Below are 15,638 nucleotides of genomic sequence, written 5' to 3'. Positions count from 1 at the left end.
TTGTCCTAAAGGAGTGACAACTATCTTTCCTCCCCCTAACCTTGTGTCTGAAATTAATTCAAGAGCATATTTGCGTTGATTCTGTACAATTTCAAACTGTGATCTTGTGATTTCAATGCCAAGAAAATACTTGAGATCACCTAAATCTTTCATTTTGAAATTTTGATGCACAGTTCCTTTAAGCTCATTTATAAGCTTGGTATCATTTCCAGAAATCAACAAATCGTTAACATATATCAACATGACAACCAGCTTATAACCTTTCTTCTTGATAAAACGAGAATAATCGTACTTACTTTGTGAATAACCATTAAGAAGAAGAGCTTTAGTAAGCTTTAGATTCCACTGTCAGACTTAGCAATTGACATACTCTAGTCTCTCTTTGATTGCGAAAATCGTCTGGAAGAGTCATATAAATCTTCTCATGTAAATCTCCTTACATTATAGGCGTCCATTTGAAACAAGGGCCAACCAAACTATACAGCAAGAGCAATGACCGTGCAAATTGTGACTTGCTTCGCAACAGGGGAAAGTGTCATGAAAATAAAAAACCTGCCTGCTGAGTATAACTCTTCCTAACAAGTCTGGCTTTAAATCTTTCAACCGAGCCACCAGAGTTGTACTTGACCTTGTAGACCATTGCAACCAATGGGCGTTTTACTACGAGGTAAAGGAATTACCTCCCACGTGACATTTGATTCCAATGCTTGAATTTCTTGATCCATGGCCTTTATCCAATGTTTATCCTTTATTGCTTCACTGTAGGTTTAAGGTTCAACAATATGGGAAATGGAGGCAGCAAAAAATTGGATATGCAAAGGTAAATGAGCATAAGCTATACAATTAGAAATAGGGTAAAAACTTTATGGAGTGAAGAAGGTAAAGAAGAGCAATTTAAATCTTTCATCCATGTAGGATCCTTAAAAAGGACGAGTAGTGCGACGTAAAGACTCAACTGGTAAGGTAGTTGACTACGAAGGTAATAAGGACTGGTTGGGAAATGGAGATGAAGAACGACAAGGAGCTAAGGATGAACATTTCAAATGGGTTTTTTCCAATTCAAAGCTGAAGTAGGTAATCTGTTAACAATATAACAAGCAACAAGGATACACTCGCCCCAAAATTTGGTAGGTACATTAGACTGAACTTTGAAAGCACATGCTGTTTCTAACAAATGTCGATGCACACAAGAACTTTGATGTATTATGCCTAAGAAGAAAAAAAAGAGTACATTCAGAGTTAAAGTACCATTATCACTTCTAAATGTTTTAACAACAGTTGAAAACTGCGTGTGAACCAAGGCTATAAACTGCTTCAAAATGACAATAGTGTCAGTTTTAAGCTTAAAAAGATGAACCAAAGAAAAAGGTGAATCCCCTCGAGAATTACTAATAGGAAATGACAATCGGGTTTGTTTAGTAAGAGGACGAACATGGCATCGACTAATAAAGTCTGTTCCAAAATGAAAGAATCATGGCCAAGTCCGGCATGCCAAAGGAAAGACTGATCATGAGATGTCAAAAAAGCAGAAATGGGAGAAGATACAAAAGATGGCAATTGAGGCTGTTGATGCACCAGAATGTAAAGATCATTCTGTTCTTTACCAATCCCCTTCACTTGTCCACTGCAAAGTCCCCGTAAAAGGCAAAAATCGGGATAAAAGGATACAAAACAATGTAAGTCTCGAGTTAACTTGAAAACGAAAATTAAATTGAAATGAAAGTCTGGGACATGAAGGGCATTGGTTAACATGATAGAGAAGGACAAGACATAGGAACCCATGTGAGTAATAGGGACGGATTTACCAGTGGGAAATTGGACAAATGAAGAATGAAAAGTACAAGGAACAAGAGAATCCAAATATTGGCCATCAGATATCATGTGGTTGGTGGCCCTCGTCTCCAAAATCCATTGTAAAGATGCAGGCTAAATAACCATACCTGCAATGTGAGCGGCTACACCAACAGTTGAAGTGAACTCAAGACTGAGTAAATTCAAGACAAGTAGACACTGTGCCTGAATAAAAAGTGCAAATACTATGGTAGCATTGTTAGCAATAGTGGACCTTTGTCTTGTAAATTTAAAATCAACAGGATACCCAATAAGCTTCTAACTGACCTTTAATCTTACAATGGTCACACACATCGGTAAACCTTCTCATTTGAAAGCCTTGTTGTTCATCGGAAGAATACAATGTTGTAGGTTCAGAAGGAAAATACATGCCAGAAGTATGTTAGTCTTTGAGCTTCCTCTTGACCAAGCACGGAAGAAGCTTAATTAACAGAAGGTAAGGGTTCCATTAACAAAACCTGACTTCGAACAACAGCATAAGAATCATTCAAGCACGTCAGAAACTGAAATAACCACTGTTGCTGAACAAGTTGATTCTTGCGGAAATTTTCACAACTACAAGAAAAGGAACCAAAGCATCGTATTCATCCCACAAAAGCTTCAATCGTGTAAACAAAACTGAAACAGAGTAAGTACCTTGAGCATGGGAAGCAATCTCACAATGAAGAACCATCAACTTTCTCATATCGTTATTCAAGTTCTTTCCATAAATGTAGAAATATACTATTACAAAACAAACCGTTAGAACCGACAAAACAAAAATAAACTGTGCAGTATAATTATATAGTAAACGTCACCCTAAAATTTACATAAAATTTTAATATTTGTACATTCGAATAAAAAAAGGTGAAATTCAATTATATTACATACTCAGTACTATGCAAATTAAATATAAAATATTTATATTAATATGATAAAAAATTAAATTAAATTATATATTAAATAAAAAATAAAATTCAGTTTTAGTTACATTCAAATACTCCATTTTTGGGTTTTTCTGCGCCCTAATAGTAGTAAAAGAAAATTCTCATCAAACCCTAAAGCCCGGAAAAGAAAAAGTGAGAAGTTTAGTTGATCTCTGAGAATCTCAAACAGAAGTTTAGTTGATCTCTGAGAATCTCAAACAATCACCCTTAATTTGCAGTAAGTTGCGAGTCTGCAATTCTTTAGACACCTTTTCTCAATTGATTTTCTTCTTTAACCAATCGTTTCTGTGCTCTGTTTCTTTTAGGATGGCCGATGAACATATTTCCTCAGTCCTGGAGCAGCTACGACGAATCATCGCCGACGAAAGTTTTCGGTACTTGGAGGTTGAGATAAACTTGCTTGTATGTAGACTCGATGCTTTTCAATCTATGATTCTTGTTCATGGGGATGGGCTATTTTCGGTTGAGCTATTGGAGCGTGGGATTACTGTTCATGCACTCGATCAAGTGCTATATGAAATAGAAGATTTAATTAGCGACGTCTTACATTTAGGAGTATCTACTGAATTAGCAGCAGCAGGCGTTAAGGAGGTTGAAACTAAATCAACAGCAGCAGGCCCTGAGAAGTTTGCTTCTACTAAATCAGAAGCAGCATGGCTTAAGAAGCGTCAACCTAGATCAAGAGCAGCAGGCCTTGGGAATTTTGCTTTTGCTATTTCAGTATTGTTGATGAAGCGTGAAACTAAACCATCACTAGCAAAAGCCAATGCGAGGTTGGAAGAATTGATGGGGGTATTGATTGGTATTCCGCATGGTATTCCGCATGGATCAGAATTGATGGAGGTATTGATTGGTATTCCGCATGGATCGCATCCCTTGCACTCTAAACGATCTTTTTTTGTAAAACTGTCAAAGTTATATGGTCTAGATGTGGTTAAGAAAGATATAATAAATGTAATTTTGGGTGAAAGTTTCAGGGATAGTAGCGACAGCATTAAAACCATCATTATTGTTGGCATGGAAGGAACGGGGAAAACATGTCTTGCACGGTGCATTAGTACTGATTGTCAAGTTCTGGAAATTTTTGACAACATAATTTGGGTGAATGTTTCGGATGATTTTGATTTAGGTAAAATTGCAAGAAAAATTATTCTGTCTCTTGAAGGTTTGGAGCACGACTCTTTGCGTCTCCTAACATTAGTTCCATTGCAAAGTCTGTTAGATAGAATTCAGCGAAAGATTGTTAACAAGAAATCACTTCTTGTTTTAGATGGTGTGGGGAGATATGATTGTGATGATTGGGAAGCACTTAGAGCTGTTTTTCAACATGGCATGTCGGGGAGTGGGATTCTAGTGACTACTCATGAGCACTTGGTTGCAGGAGCAATGGAATCATCTTGTATGTTTTGTTTGGGAAAGCTGTCTGATGAGTTGTGTTGGATGATACTTCGTGAAGTTGGATTGAATGATGATACTCTTGAATATGCAGTAGAGGATATAGGAAGGGAACTTGCAAGGAGGTGTGAAGGACTACCCTTTGCTGCGAAGGTTTTGGGAGATGCTCTACGACATTATGACTTTGGGATAAGAGGATGGGATTTTTTTCTGAGAAATTGTATCTGGATATCTCCTAGAATACCCAAATATATGTCTAAAGTTCTATCACTATCTTATTGCAATCTACCTTTGTCTGTAAGACGGTGCTTATCGTATTGGGCTATCTTCCCCAAAAACTTTGAGATTTCGAAAACTCTTTTGGTGCAACACTGGATGGCACAAGGTTATCTGTACTCATCTGATAATTTAGAAATGGAACTAAAAGGTGAAGAGTACTTTAAATGCTTAGAAGCTCATTCATGTTTCCAATATTGTAGCAGAGATGGTGGTATGCTTACTTGTAAGATGCATAGCATAGTACATGATTGTGTCCAATCTTTGTCCCCATATGACTTAATGATGGGGATCGAGTCTGTTAAACAGCTGACTTTGAATTTATCTTCTTGGACGGAGGAGGTCAAAGTTATTGGCACTCATCATTTGATAATGATGGTTGCTCAAGGAGCTGGTTTTCCCCTGGACATTAGTGGTGCAGAGAAATTGCGGACCCTTGTTGCTGTTACTCAAGGGTGTTTGATAACTAGTCAAGCATTATCTAACTTATTTAAACAATCCAAACATCTGAGGTTATTGGATTTGAGCTTGACTAGTGGGTGGCATAATTGTTTTGGGCCATCCGGACAAGGTAATATACTAGATGAAATTCCGGTGGAAATCGGCGGATTGATTAATTTGAGGTACCTTAGCTTGGCTGGCAGCAAAGTATTGAAGATATTACCGGAAACATTGTGTGACTTGCATAATTTGCAATCCTTGGATCTTACTGGTTGTAGTAGTCTTAGAAAATTGCCAGATGGAATGGGGAAATTAATGAACTTGAGGTATTTTTATACCTGGTTTTGCTCTAGTATAACTTCCTATCCAAAAGGGATTAGCTGCTTAACTTCTCTTAGAGAATTAACCAATGTCATTGCTAGAGCTGATCACAATGATGCAAAGGAATTCACTCTTGGAGATTTTGAAAAGTTGAACAACCTTTGTGGACATGTTCGTGTGAAACTGGTAGGAAATGCGATAGATGCAGATGAGGCTATTAGAGCTAGCCTTTGGAACAAGAAGGATCTTGACCGTATCAGAATAAATCTGGATGGGGATATAGGGAAAGAAAGCCAAGACGTTATAAAGAAAGCATTAAACCCGCCTTCCGACTTGAATATAGAGTTCGTAGGTTGGTGGTTCTAGTCCAGAAATGTAAGGATGCTGCAAAGCAACAGGTAGTCTCTCTTTCTCATTTTCTCTTTTGTTGTAGCTTTGATGGTTCAAATTCAGTATTGGTGGTTCTATTCCAGAAATGTAAGGATGCTGCAAAGCAACAGGTAGTCTCTCTTTCTCATTTTCTCTTTTGTTGTAGCTTTGATGGTTCAAATTCAGTATGTACTCCTATGATTCATTCAAACCCAAATTTCAGTTGTGTTATAGTAGTATCAGTTTCTGTTGTTATCATCTGATTAGATGGAATATTATGAAATCTCTTATAACATTACAATGACACAGATAACGGCTTGTCTATCACATTAAATTTCTCTCTTGCTAAAGCATGCTCTGAATGAATCACTTTAAAACGGCAAGATAACTTAGATGATCCTTATTTTCGTTTGCAGGGCATACATATCCCCTGAGAGGCATTGTCGTTGTCGTTGGTAGTGAAAGTTGAAGTATATTTTTAGTGTTTTAGTTTTTATATTAGGATTTAACAAGTTATTAAGATGGATTTTTTTCTGGAAAAAACATGGATACTTTTTTCTAAAAATTTTTATGAACTCTTTTGAAATTTGTTGAATTTTTAATTATTTTTATTATGTTTTGAATTTTTATGAATTTTACGTAGGACAGCACACGAGTTGATCATGTCAATGTTGTTAAAATTTTAACAATTTTTTTCATCCAAAAGAAAGTAATTTAACTAAATTGTAAAGGTTAAGTGTAAAAGTCAAAATGACAAAATAAGTCAACATTAAAAGATTAAATTTATCTATCATGCCTTTTTTATATACTCATAATTAATTATAATAAAAAGTTTTTTAAAATTTATTTAGATATATTTGTTATTTTAAATAAATATACAGAAGACAAATTGAAAATAATCTCATGCTTATAATTATAACACAAAAACTTGACTTATTATATAATGGAAGAGTATTTGGTACACTAACAGTGTACTTTTTTTATTGCATAAGCATGTGTAAAAGATTGATATGTGTCTTTATTTTTTAAATATCTATTTTTTAATATTTTATTATACTTTTTAAAACACTTGTCAATCTTTTAATCTTGCTTATAGAATTTAAAAATTTCACTAACAATGTACTAAATATTTTCTCACGTAGCAAAATAGATTAAAAACATTTGAAGTAATTTAATTGAATTACAATAAAAGTTCAATGTATTCTAAAATGCTAATGGCATAAATATGAGTTTGTCAAATTCTCTAGCATTGGGAGGTAAGTCAAACTCCAAACTAAGTTGAATAATTTTTGGCTTTCCACTACTCATATTCATGCTAATATTTTTAGATTTAATTCTCACTTTCAATATTAAAAGAGGGTTCAAATGCAACAAGGAGTCAACATGAACATGATACTTTAAAAGCCCTAAAGGACACTTGCACTCTTGTTTTGGAGATGAGGTTAAGAAGACCTACAACAAGTTTTAATATAATTTGATATAGTTGAAAAAGATTCAGAGAAAAATGGTAACAAAATCTACAGTCGTGGAATATGATGAATGTATTAAAATATAAATTGGTTGATGGTTTTATTTATTGTGAAACTGGACTCCCTCCTTCTGAAATATGAAAACTTTTCAAAATATGGTTGTCTATTAATATTTTAACTAAGCAATTAAGGAGTAATGAGGAGGACATGACACTTAATTGTTATAGTGACAGTTTCTAGTTAAAGTTTCAAAATGTGAATATGCATTGACATCAATTCACTAATTTTTATGAAAAATGTTTTTAACCAGTTTATATCTCCATTACCATTGAACGTTGAATTAAGTGGCTTTGTTGATTAGAGAAAGACACTGAGAAATGTAGAGGAACATATATACGTAAGAGAGAATTTAAGGCACATTTAATAGGTTAACTTTGAGAATTTTATATGTGGATCATAGCAATAAAGAAAGAGATTGTTGAGAACGATCAAACATGCATTGATAAAGGAGCATATGTTGCGATCCATGTGGAGGTACCTATTAGGTAAGTGAAACAATGAATTGAGATGATGGAGAGTTTTGTACACCGGTATCGTACTACGATAATTTATGGTCATTTTTAATTAATACGAGTCAAAAAAATAGGGCCAATGCAACCACCAAGATCAAGATCAAATCCTTGGATATCGAAAAAATAATTAATAACCCTAAAATTAATGGGCATATAGTAATGAGTTAACCTAAAATAGAATTGAAGAGGGTAAGCTCCCACAATTAATAATAAGAAAAGTGAAGACTCCTTGAAAAGATTAAGGATGTACTTTGATTAAGAGTGGTTATAAAAAAAATTGGGAGGAAGGGATAGAGAGGAGTAAGGAAAGTGGTGTGATTGCCCATTAACACAAGTAAGAAATATGTGAATGATTGCCCATTAACATATAGAGTAGGTAAAATTGACTTGTTTTTCTAGAAAGACAATAGATAAGCCTAAAAAGTTATAAAAAGTAATTGTTAAAATAGTTAAAATGAGAGGAAAAAATAAGATATTTTTGTTTATGGGAATTAAGTATATTTTATGACTAATCATTTATTTTTTCGGAAAGCACTCGCGAGTCGAGACAAGAGGATTAATCATTGTTACGACTGTAGATATCCTGATTACAATAAAAAAAGATAAAATACCATTTTACCTTATAGAAAATTCTCATGATTTTATAAAACATATCATGAATATATTAAATCATATAAGTAAAATATATCTATAGTCATCATAATAAAAAGCGTATTTCTATAACTCATAACTAATTTAAATATAGAATGATATTTAGAATGATTATAAGAAAATGTTTGTTGATAAATGTTGTGAGTTATTAAATTTGTACCTAATTTTGACATTAAATATATATAATTAAATTTTGGGAGTTTAATTAAGACTTTCAGAATTTTTAAAAGGTTTAATGGAAAATTCCAAAAATTCGAAGAGTCATTTAATTGAAAACAATAAAAATTTCTAGAAATTTTGAGAGACTTAAGTTAAAAGTTTCAAAAAATTTTACAAAGCTTAACTAGAAAGGCCTAATAGCAGTTTTCCAAATCTTGGGGCAAGGTATCCTCTGGCTCCCATGAGGATTCACCTGGTAATTTATAAAAAGGAATAAACAATCACTTGGTAACTCACAACTCACAATGCATAAAATATAATCACGTCAACCAACAAAACACAAACCTTTTTTTTTTTTATATTACAATCTAATACAAGTGATAATATCAAGTCTTAGAACCCTAACTCTTAAAAGTATTAGCATATCATTTTAACCACTTACTTTTAATAAATACAAAATGGTAGAAGCATAAATGAATTATACCACCATCACTACCATTATCACCATCGACAGAGCCTCTCAATTCTTATGTCCTGCAAAAGATTAGGATCATTGAATATGATATCTTGACGCTTTCAAGTGATTCATTGAGAGCAAGTTCAGCGACAGACAGAAATTCAATGTAAAACTCAACTACGCAAAGTTAAATAACTGCTATTGAAATTGAAAAGCTATGTAGCTTTTTTCCATATTCAAACATTAATTACATAAAAACAAAAACAAAAAAAATTATTTTGTAGTTTGTTTTTAAGCTTGTTTAAAAGTATCTAGTTAGTATATAAATTTGTATTCTGTCACTCAAGTTTGTACTTCTGCACTAGCCCCGTTAGTTTGTGCTAACAGCACTAATAACCAATCTTATAGTGACACGTGGCAACCACTCAATATGACACGTGACAAATATATATTAAAAAATTAAAAATCTTTTTAAAATGTAAATTAATTTAAAATATATTTTTTTTTGGACAAGTTCCAGTATCAACTAGACTTATTCATGGGACGGGCAAAAATATAAATTTGTGAGTGTTTGGGCAAAAATATTATGCCCGAAGTTTGTAATATTTTATATTATGTTATTTTTATATATTAATTAATTTATAAAACATAAAAATTAAGTCTATAGTAATATATTAAAAAATTTTAAGATCACTATACTTAAAACTATAATAAATAAAAATATATATAAATTTATTAAATATAAAATTAAAATAAATATAGATTTATTTTTTTTCTAAATAATATGGGTGACCTTAAAATGAGTTTAGATTAACCATATACAAACATGGGTAGGTTTAGACAAAATGTTAGACTTATATTGCGAGTCAAGCCAAGCTTAAGCAAGCATAAAATATGTTAATATCATGATCAGACTTAGTCTGACCCATGAACACTTTTAACACCAACTAGGTACTTTTTTATAAATTCAGATGTAAACTAGGTAAAAAAAAAGTTCAAATACCAACAAAATATATTTGGACAAGTTAAGGGTAAACCACTTATTAACCCAAGGAGAAAAATTACCTTCAAGCAACATTTCACCATTCGTGATCGTTGAAGAAACCATTCGCCATGGAGAGAGGTAGATTCAATGTTGTATCTGCAACAGCATGGTCTATTCTTCCATCTAAATAGATCTTAATCTTCTTGAGATGCGTCTTGTTTTGGAGCTTGGCTTTGTCAGCCTGTTGCACATCTATTACATTTCCCACCAGCTTCAGACGGAGAATTTCATGGAGGTTGTCCAAGTTTTCGAGATCTCCAATGCAGAACACTTTAGGATCATCGCAATCCGCTCTTGCAATGATATCTGTTAAAGTCCTTAGAGATGTTAATTTCCCAATCCCTTTGGGGTAGTAAGTTAGACTGGAACAATCTGTAGTACAAAGATACCTCAAATTGATCAAGTTCCCCAGACCATCCGGTAGTTTTCCAAGACGACTGCATCCATGAAGATCCAAGGATAACAAATCATGCAATTGGCAGATTGTATCAGGTAATCTATGTATCATCTTGCAACAAAATAAGTTGAGATGCCTTAAATGTATCAAATCACCTATTTTGCTTGAAATCTCGGGAATCAAATCATCACATGAATTATTCATGCCCAAATCTAGCACCCTTAGGCACGGAGATTTTTCAAACAATTGATGCAGAGACTTGTCTGTAACAACTCGGGTTCCTAAGGCAGAAAAGATTGAAAGGCTACGCAATTTGCTACCACCTTCAATTGAAAGAGGAAAATAAGGTTCAAGAATGACCGTCAAGTGGCGAGCATCATTCGAAGGTAATTGAAATTTCATTTCATATCTATTTACCTCTTTCATCACAAAGTCTTTACTTGTCAAATACTGTACAAGATCATGTATTATGTCATGCATCTTACATGCAACAATGCCAGCGCCATCTTCTTCCACAAAATCTTGGAATAAAGAGCAAGATGCTAAGTGTTGAAAGAACTCTCTACCTGTAGCTTCAACCTCATCTTCCCTCTTTACATTGCCACTAGGAGCTAAGTAACCTTGTCCAATCCAATGCCTGATTAAATTATCTCTCCAGATTTGCAATCCTTTAGGAAAGATTACACAATACAAGAAACAGTCTCTGATTCTTGACCGCGGCAAATCATGATAACTCAAGAATAAAGAACGCACAACTCGTTCCCACACAGCCAAATTGCATAGCTCTTTGTCATTGATATCATTCCACAATCTAGCTTCACTTTTTTGTAAGTGATGTCCTAGATCCTTTGCAACAAGTGGTAAACCTTTGCTTTTTGTTGAAATTCTCTCTGCAATGCATTCCAAGGTTTCGCGATTTTGTTGAGAGAGTTGATCCTTTCCAACAAATGCAAATTGCTTAAGAATTGACCAACAATCTTCGTCAGGTAAACTCGACAAATGATAAATCAAACCTGAACTGCAAGATAGAGTATTTGCAACAGATACCTTCCTAGTAGTAACCAAAATCTTACTTCCAGGCTTACCATGTTTTAAAACAGCTTGCAGGTCTTCCCAATCTCCATTATCGTCTGCCCACACATCATCTAAAACAAGAAAAAATCTTGTATCTATGATTTTCTGCTTAAGATTACCAAGAAGGAAATCTAAAGTAACTGAATCTTGGAGGTACACAGGAAAACTAAAATTATCTTCTTCAAAAGCTAAAATGATATCACGCGCAACTTTTTCTGGTCAAAAAGGTTGGAAACACACACCCAAATCATTTTGTCAAATCTTGTTTAAGAAGTTCATCATTGTAAATCAATCGAGCAAGGTCGGTTTTGCCAATACCTCCCATCCCCACTATGGAGATAGTTTGAGTACCCTGTTCTTCCTCATCAACTAAACGGAACACTAACTCAGTTTTAATTCCGTTTCGACCAATAATTTTTGACAGATCACAATAGCTAGTACTTTCTTTGTTCCGCAGAGGAGATATAATTTTACTCTTGCCCAGATCCAGCTTGTTTTTCAGCTCAAATGGACTCAGTTTTTCACAAATCTTCTTTATTCTATCAGAACTACGACGATATATACCGAATTCACGTAGAAAATTTACCTTGGTACGAACAGATTCTGCCTTCCGTACTTTACAGCTCCATAAATTCAACTCATCCTCGATTTCATAAATTACAATTTTCAGATCTTCTAGCAACAGTTTGATTGCATCGTCTGTAATTTGTAGTTCCTCTGCATCTTTGAGAACGGATCGGATGGATTTCAGATATGTCTCAAGATTTTTGAGAACAGTCTTGCGGTCTCCCCACCTCGTCATCTCTTCTGCCGCTTTGTCACTCAAGATTGTTGTTATCTGTTGCAAGACAACCGTAAGAATTGCCTCCGCCATTTTTATGATAGCTTTTACTTCTCCCTGATTTATACTTCAAATCACAACAAATTACAGGGAAAGAAACATTGAGAAATCGAGAGAAAGGGAGTGAAACAGCGTCAATGGATTGAGGAGAGCAGCAGGAAACAAAAGCCAAATAACCCAAAATGTTATTCTTTTTTTTTTTTTCCTCTTCGCTAATGTTTTCGCTATTAGTCTATTATATTATTGTTTAGGTAGAAGTATCAAAAGAGTATAGTATAAAAGGATGAATTTCACTTTCCTCTTGGATAAATTATTTGTTCTAGTTTCAACTGAGAAAAACAATTCATCAATTAATTTTGTATAGTTAAATGTTTATTTTGTGTTTTATATATAAGGTAAAATAATAAATTTAATTAAATATAGCCTATTTTAGCTGCGAAACTAGAAATTTTGTTTTAGGGGTCGAAATTAAATTATAATTTTTATGATAGAAAAATTTAATTTCACCATTTTAATAGACTATATCTATATAATTTTTAAATGATTAAATCAAATTTTTATATTTTAGGGGGCTAAAGTATAATTTTATCTTTATTAATTTAAAATTTAAATTTTTTTAGAGGGTACATATGAAAAAAAATCATTTTAGGGAGGGTTGAGGCCCTTGCCAATCCCGCTAGTTTCGCCACTGGTTTGCTTTATATTTTATTTATAAGGTATAATAATTGAAACGTACGACGAAATCTAAGGTTTTAAAAACTAGATCGATGATCGAACCAATAAGGTTACTAGTTTGTTGATCCAATCGATTCAATTGGTTTGATTGATTAGTCCGATTAAATTAGATCATTCTTAAAAAAATCATAAAAAATAAAAATATATTAAAATATTTTAGTTTAACTAGTTCAATCGTCTAATTCAACCAATTTTTTTGCCAGTTCAACCAATCTTTTATTAACTTTTAGTGAGAAAGTTAATTCTCTGTATAAAAATCGAAAACTTTAAGCTTTTCAGAATATAGAATTTATTCTTATAAACAAATTACCACTATTTTATGATAAAATAATAGCGATAGGTGTAATTAAGTCATCTCATAGATCCTATTTTAGGAAAATAATACAAGAGTTTTACTTGAATAATAAGTAATTAAATAGTATTGTTTTAATATAATACTACAGTTCCCCTTTATTCGAAACACTACGGGGCAGCGACATACCTCATACCCTACTATGCACTAGGGTTTGTCACCTCTTTTACATAGGATGAGCTCTTGGGCCTGTCTCAAATTCTCAAGTTATACATATTGAAGGCTTAGCCCGAATAGGTAATCTCGTTATAATGTCAGTTTATGTGAGCAATTATGTTATAATGCCAGCTTGTGTGAGTAACCTTGATATATTGTCATTTTGTGTGAGCAACTTACTCCTATATATTCGAGTCCGTTTTGCTATAGTTTCATCCGACGATATTCAATTAATTGAAAATAGAAATTAAACGATGGAATAGGAATGAAATAGTATTCAGTGATACTTGATATATGGATTGTTACATGACTTTGTTTAATTTTTTATATTACTCATGATTTTTAAACCTAGACTCTCTTTTTGAGAATTAAATGTGACTTATTATCACATTCAACCACTTATTGATCTCTTTTTGTAAAGTTGGAGAATTGAATAATTGGCCGTGCTTGTATAAAATATTGTTATTGTTAGTTATATTTCTAATATTTTTATTATTACATTAATTATTAAAACATATATTATGACATTTTTCACAAAAACAAGTAAAAGAAAAAGGGAAAAGAAGCAAAATAAAGAGTGAATTATTATGGTCTTAGGGCCAATTCTGCATTGCTTTTCAAAAGCACTTCTGGCTTCAAAAACACTTTTGGAAGAAAAGCTGTACAGAACAAGCTGCTTTTGGCTGAAATTTTTAGCTTTTCAGAAGTGCTTTTCAAAAGCACTTCTGAAACGGAGAAGTTAAAATTTTTAACTTTTCCTCTCCCAAAAGCACTTTTAGTGCTTAATTACTTTTTCACCCTTCAATAATAGAGTACTTCTCTTTTTTTTTTCTTGGTACTTAATTACAAATGTGTTAAAATCATTAATTAAAAATAAAAAATATTTTTAAAATACTAATTACAAATATTTAATAGTTATATTTAAATATTTAAAATATAGTTTATATACTCTAATTACATTCTATAAATAATTAATATTTATTGCTTAAAAATATTTAAAATTTTTATTTTATATATTAAAATATTAACAAGAAATTATAATATATTTTTTTATATTTTTACTAAAATATAATAATATTAACTAATTTAAATATTATTTAAATGTATATTTGTTACTTGATAATAACATTCTAAAATGGACATTTATTTCTCAAAAGCACTTTTTGACAGAATGCTAAACACTCAAATTTTAAACCAAATTTTTCAAAAGCACTTTTCAAAAATACTTTTTCACAGCATTTCTCAAAAGTACTTTTCAAAAGTATTACCAAACTAACCCTTAGTCCAAATTGATGGAGGGGTAGCACAGATCATTGCTTCTTGTACCTGTCATGGGTCCACCTTGAAGACTTTTCATGTCTTGCAATAGTAAGAAACAGAAACGAGAGAAAATGGACAAAAATGTTGACCCAATTGTTGGGAGCCAAATAGTACATTATTAATCTCTCAAACATATAATTAATATTTATTCAAACCTTTCTTCAACATGAATGGGAGGGATTCCCTTCACTAAATTTTTTTTTGAGAATTTTCAAAAATTCTGAATAGTTTAATTAAAAAAAATTAATTGAGAAAATGTGAATTTCTAAAAAATTTGAGAGATCTAATTAAAAGTTTCAAAAATTGTTTAATGAAAATTTATGGAATTTTAATAAAACAAATTAAAAATTTTATAAAATTAAAAAGGTCAAATAGTAATCTTCCAAATCTTGGGGGCCAAGGTCCCCTCTATCTTTCATGAGGATCAATGGCAGAGCGTAGTAGAGACCCAAGAGGCCATAACCCCCTTAAAATAGTAAATTTTAATTTAAACCCTTTATAATTTTTAAAATTTTAAATTAGTAATAGTAAGATTATATTTTGACCCCTTAAAATAATAAAAATTTGGCCTAAATTGAAAAAATTGTAAAATTTTCTATTCCGAAGCTCTAAATTGAAAGTTATGTTTGTTTCGGTTCTAAGGACTAAATTGAATAAATTATAAAATATGTATAATTTCGTATTTGATTGTGAATTGTCTTGTAATTGGTTGTGTGATATGTCTTGTGACTGTACGTAGCTAACATCGACGTAGAACCATCAAGAGAGAAAATAAAAACGAAGGTTATCGACGAGTGACTCAAAAATACTTATTTGTACTTTTATGATTTA

The 15,638-nt window shown here is 32.3% G+C and overlaps 2 protein-coding genes across 5 annotated transcripts; one reads left to right on the top strand and one right to left on the bottom strand.

Moving 5' to 3' along the window:
- The first annotated feature begins 2,819 nt into the window (after positions 1–2,819).
- LOC121209417 (putative disease resistance protein RGA3) lies at positions 2,820–7,450 on the top strand. Of its 4 annotated transcripts, none has more exons than XR_005904546.1 (3): positions 2,820–2,994; positions 3,083–5,710; positions 5,996–7,450. XR_005904546.1 is itself a non-coding variant. In XM_041080052.1 (3 exons), exon 2 carries the CDS (start codon positions 3,084–3,086, stop codon positions 5,574–5,576), a length of 2,493 nt encoding a protein of 830 aa, XP_040935986.1. In that variant the 5' UTR covers positions 2,820–2,994; position 3,083; the 3' UTR covers positions 5,577–5,608; positions 5,996–7,450. The 4 variants fall into 4 exon arrangements, 3 of the variants coding, with proteins under 3 accessions (XP_040935986.1, XP_040935987.1, XP_040935985.1); XM_041080052.1 differs by having other exon boundaries at positions 3,083–5,608; XM_041080053.1 differs by lacking the exon at positions 5,996–7,450 and having other exon boundaries at positions 3,083–3,179; positions 3,331–5,834.
- A 2,516-nt stretch (positions 7,451–9,966) lies between these two features.
- On the bottom strand, positions 9,967–12,277 carry LOC107963898 (putative disease resistance protein RGA3). The gene is made up of 2 exons (XM_041082179.1): positions 11,722–12,277; positions 9,967–11,618 (listed from the first exon to the last, which is right to left on the bottom strand). The coding sequence occupies exons 1-2, from the start codon at positions 12,275–12,277 to the stop codon at positions 9,967–9,969; spliced, it is 2,208 nt and encodes a 735-aa protein (XP_040938113.1).
- Between the last annotated feature and the right edge of the window lie 3,361 nt (positions 12,278–15,638).

The sequence above is a fragment of the Gossypium hirsutum genome, chromosome A11 (genome assembly GCF_007990345.1).
Source record: "Gossypium hirsutum isolate 1008001.06 chromosome A11, Gossypium_hirsutum_v2.1, whole genome shotgun sequence".
Lineage (NCBI taxonomy): Eukaryota > Viridiplantae > Streptophyta > Magnoliopsida > Malvales > Malvaceae > Gossypium > Gossypium hirsutum.
Note: the sequence above shows the minus strand (reverse complement) of the source record. Positions and strands in the feature narration are given on the sequence as shown.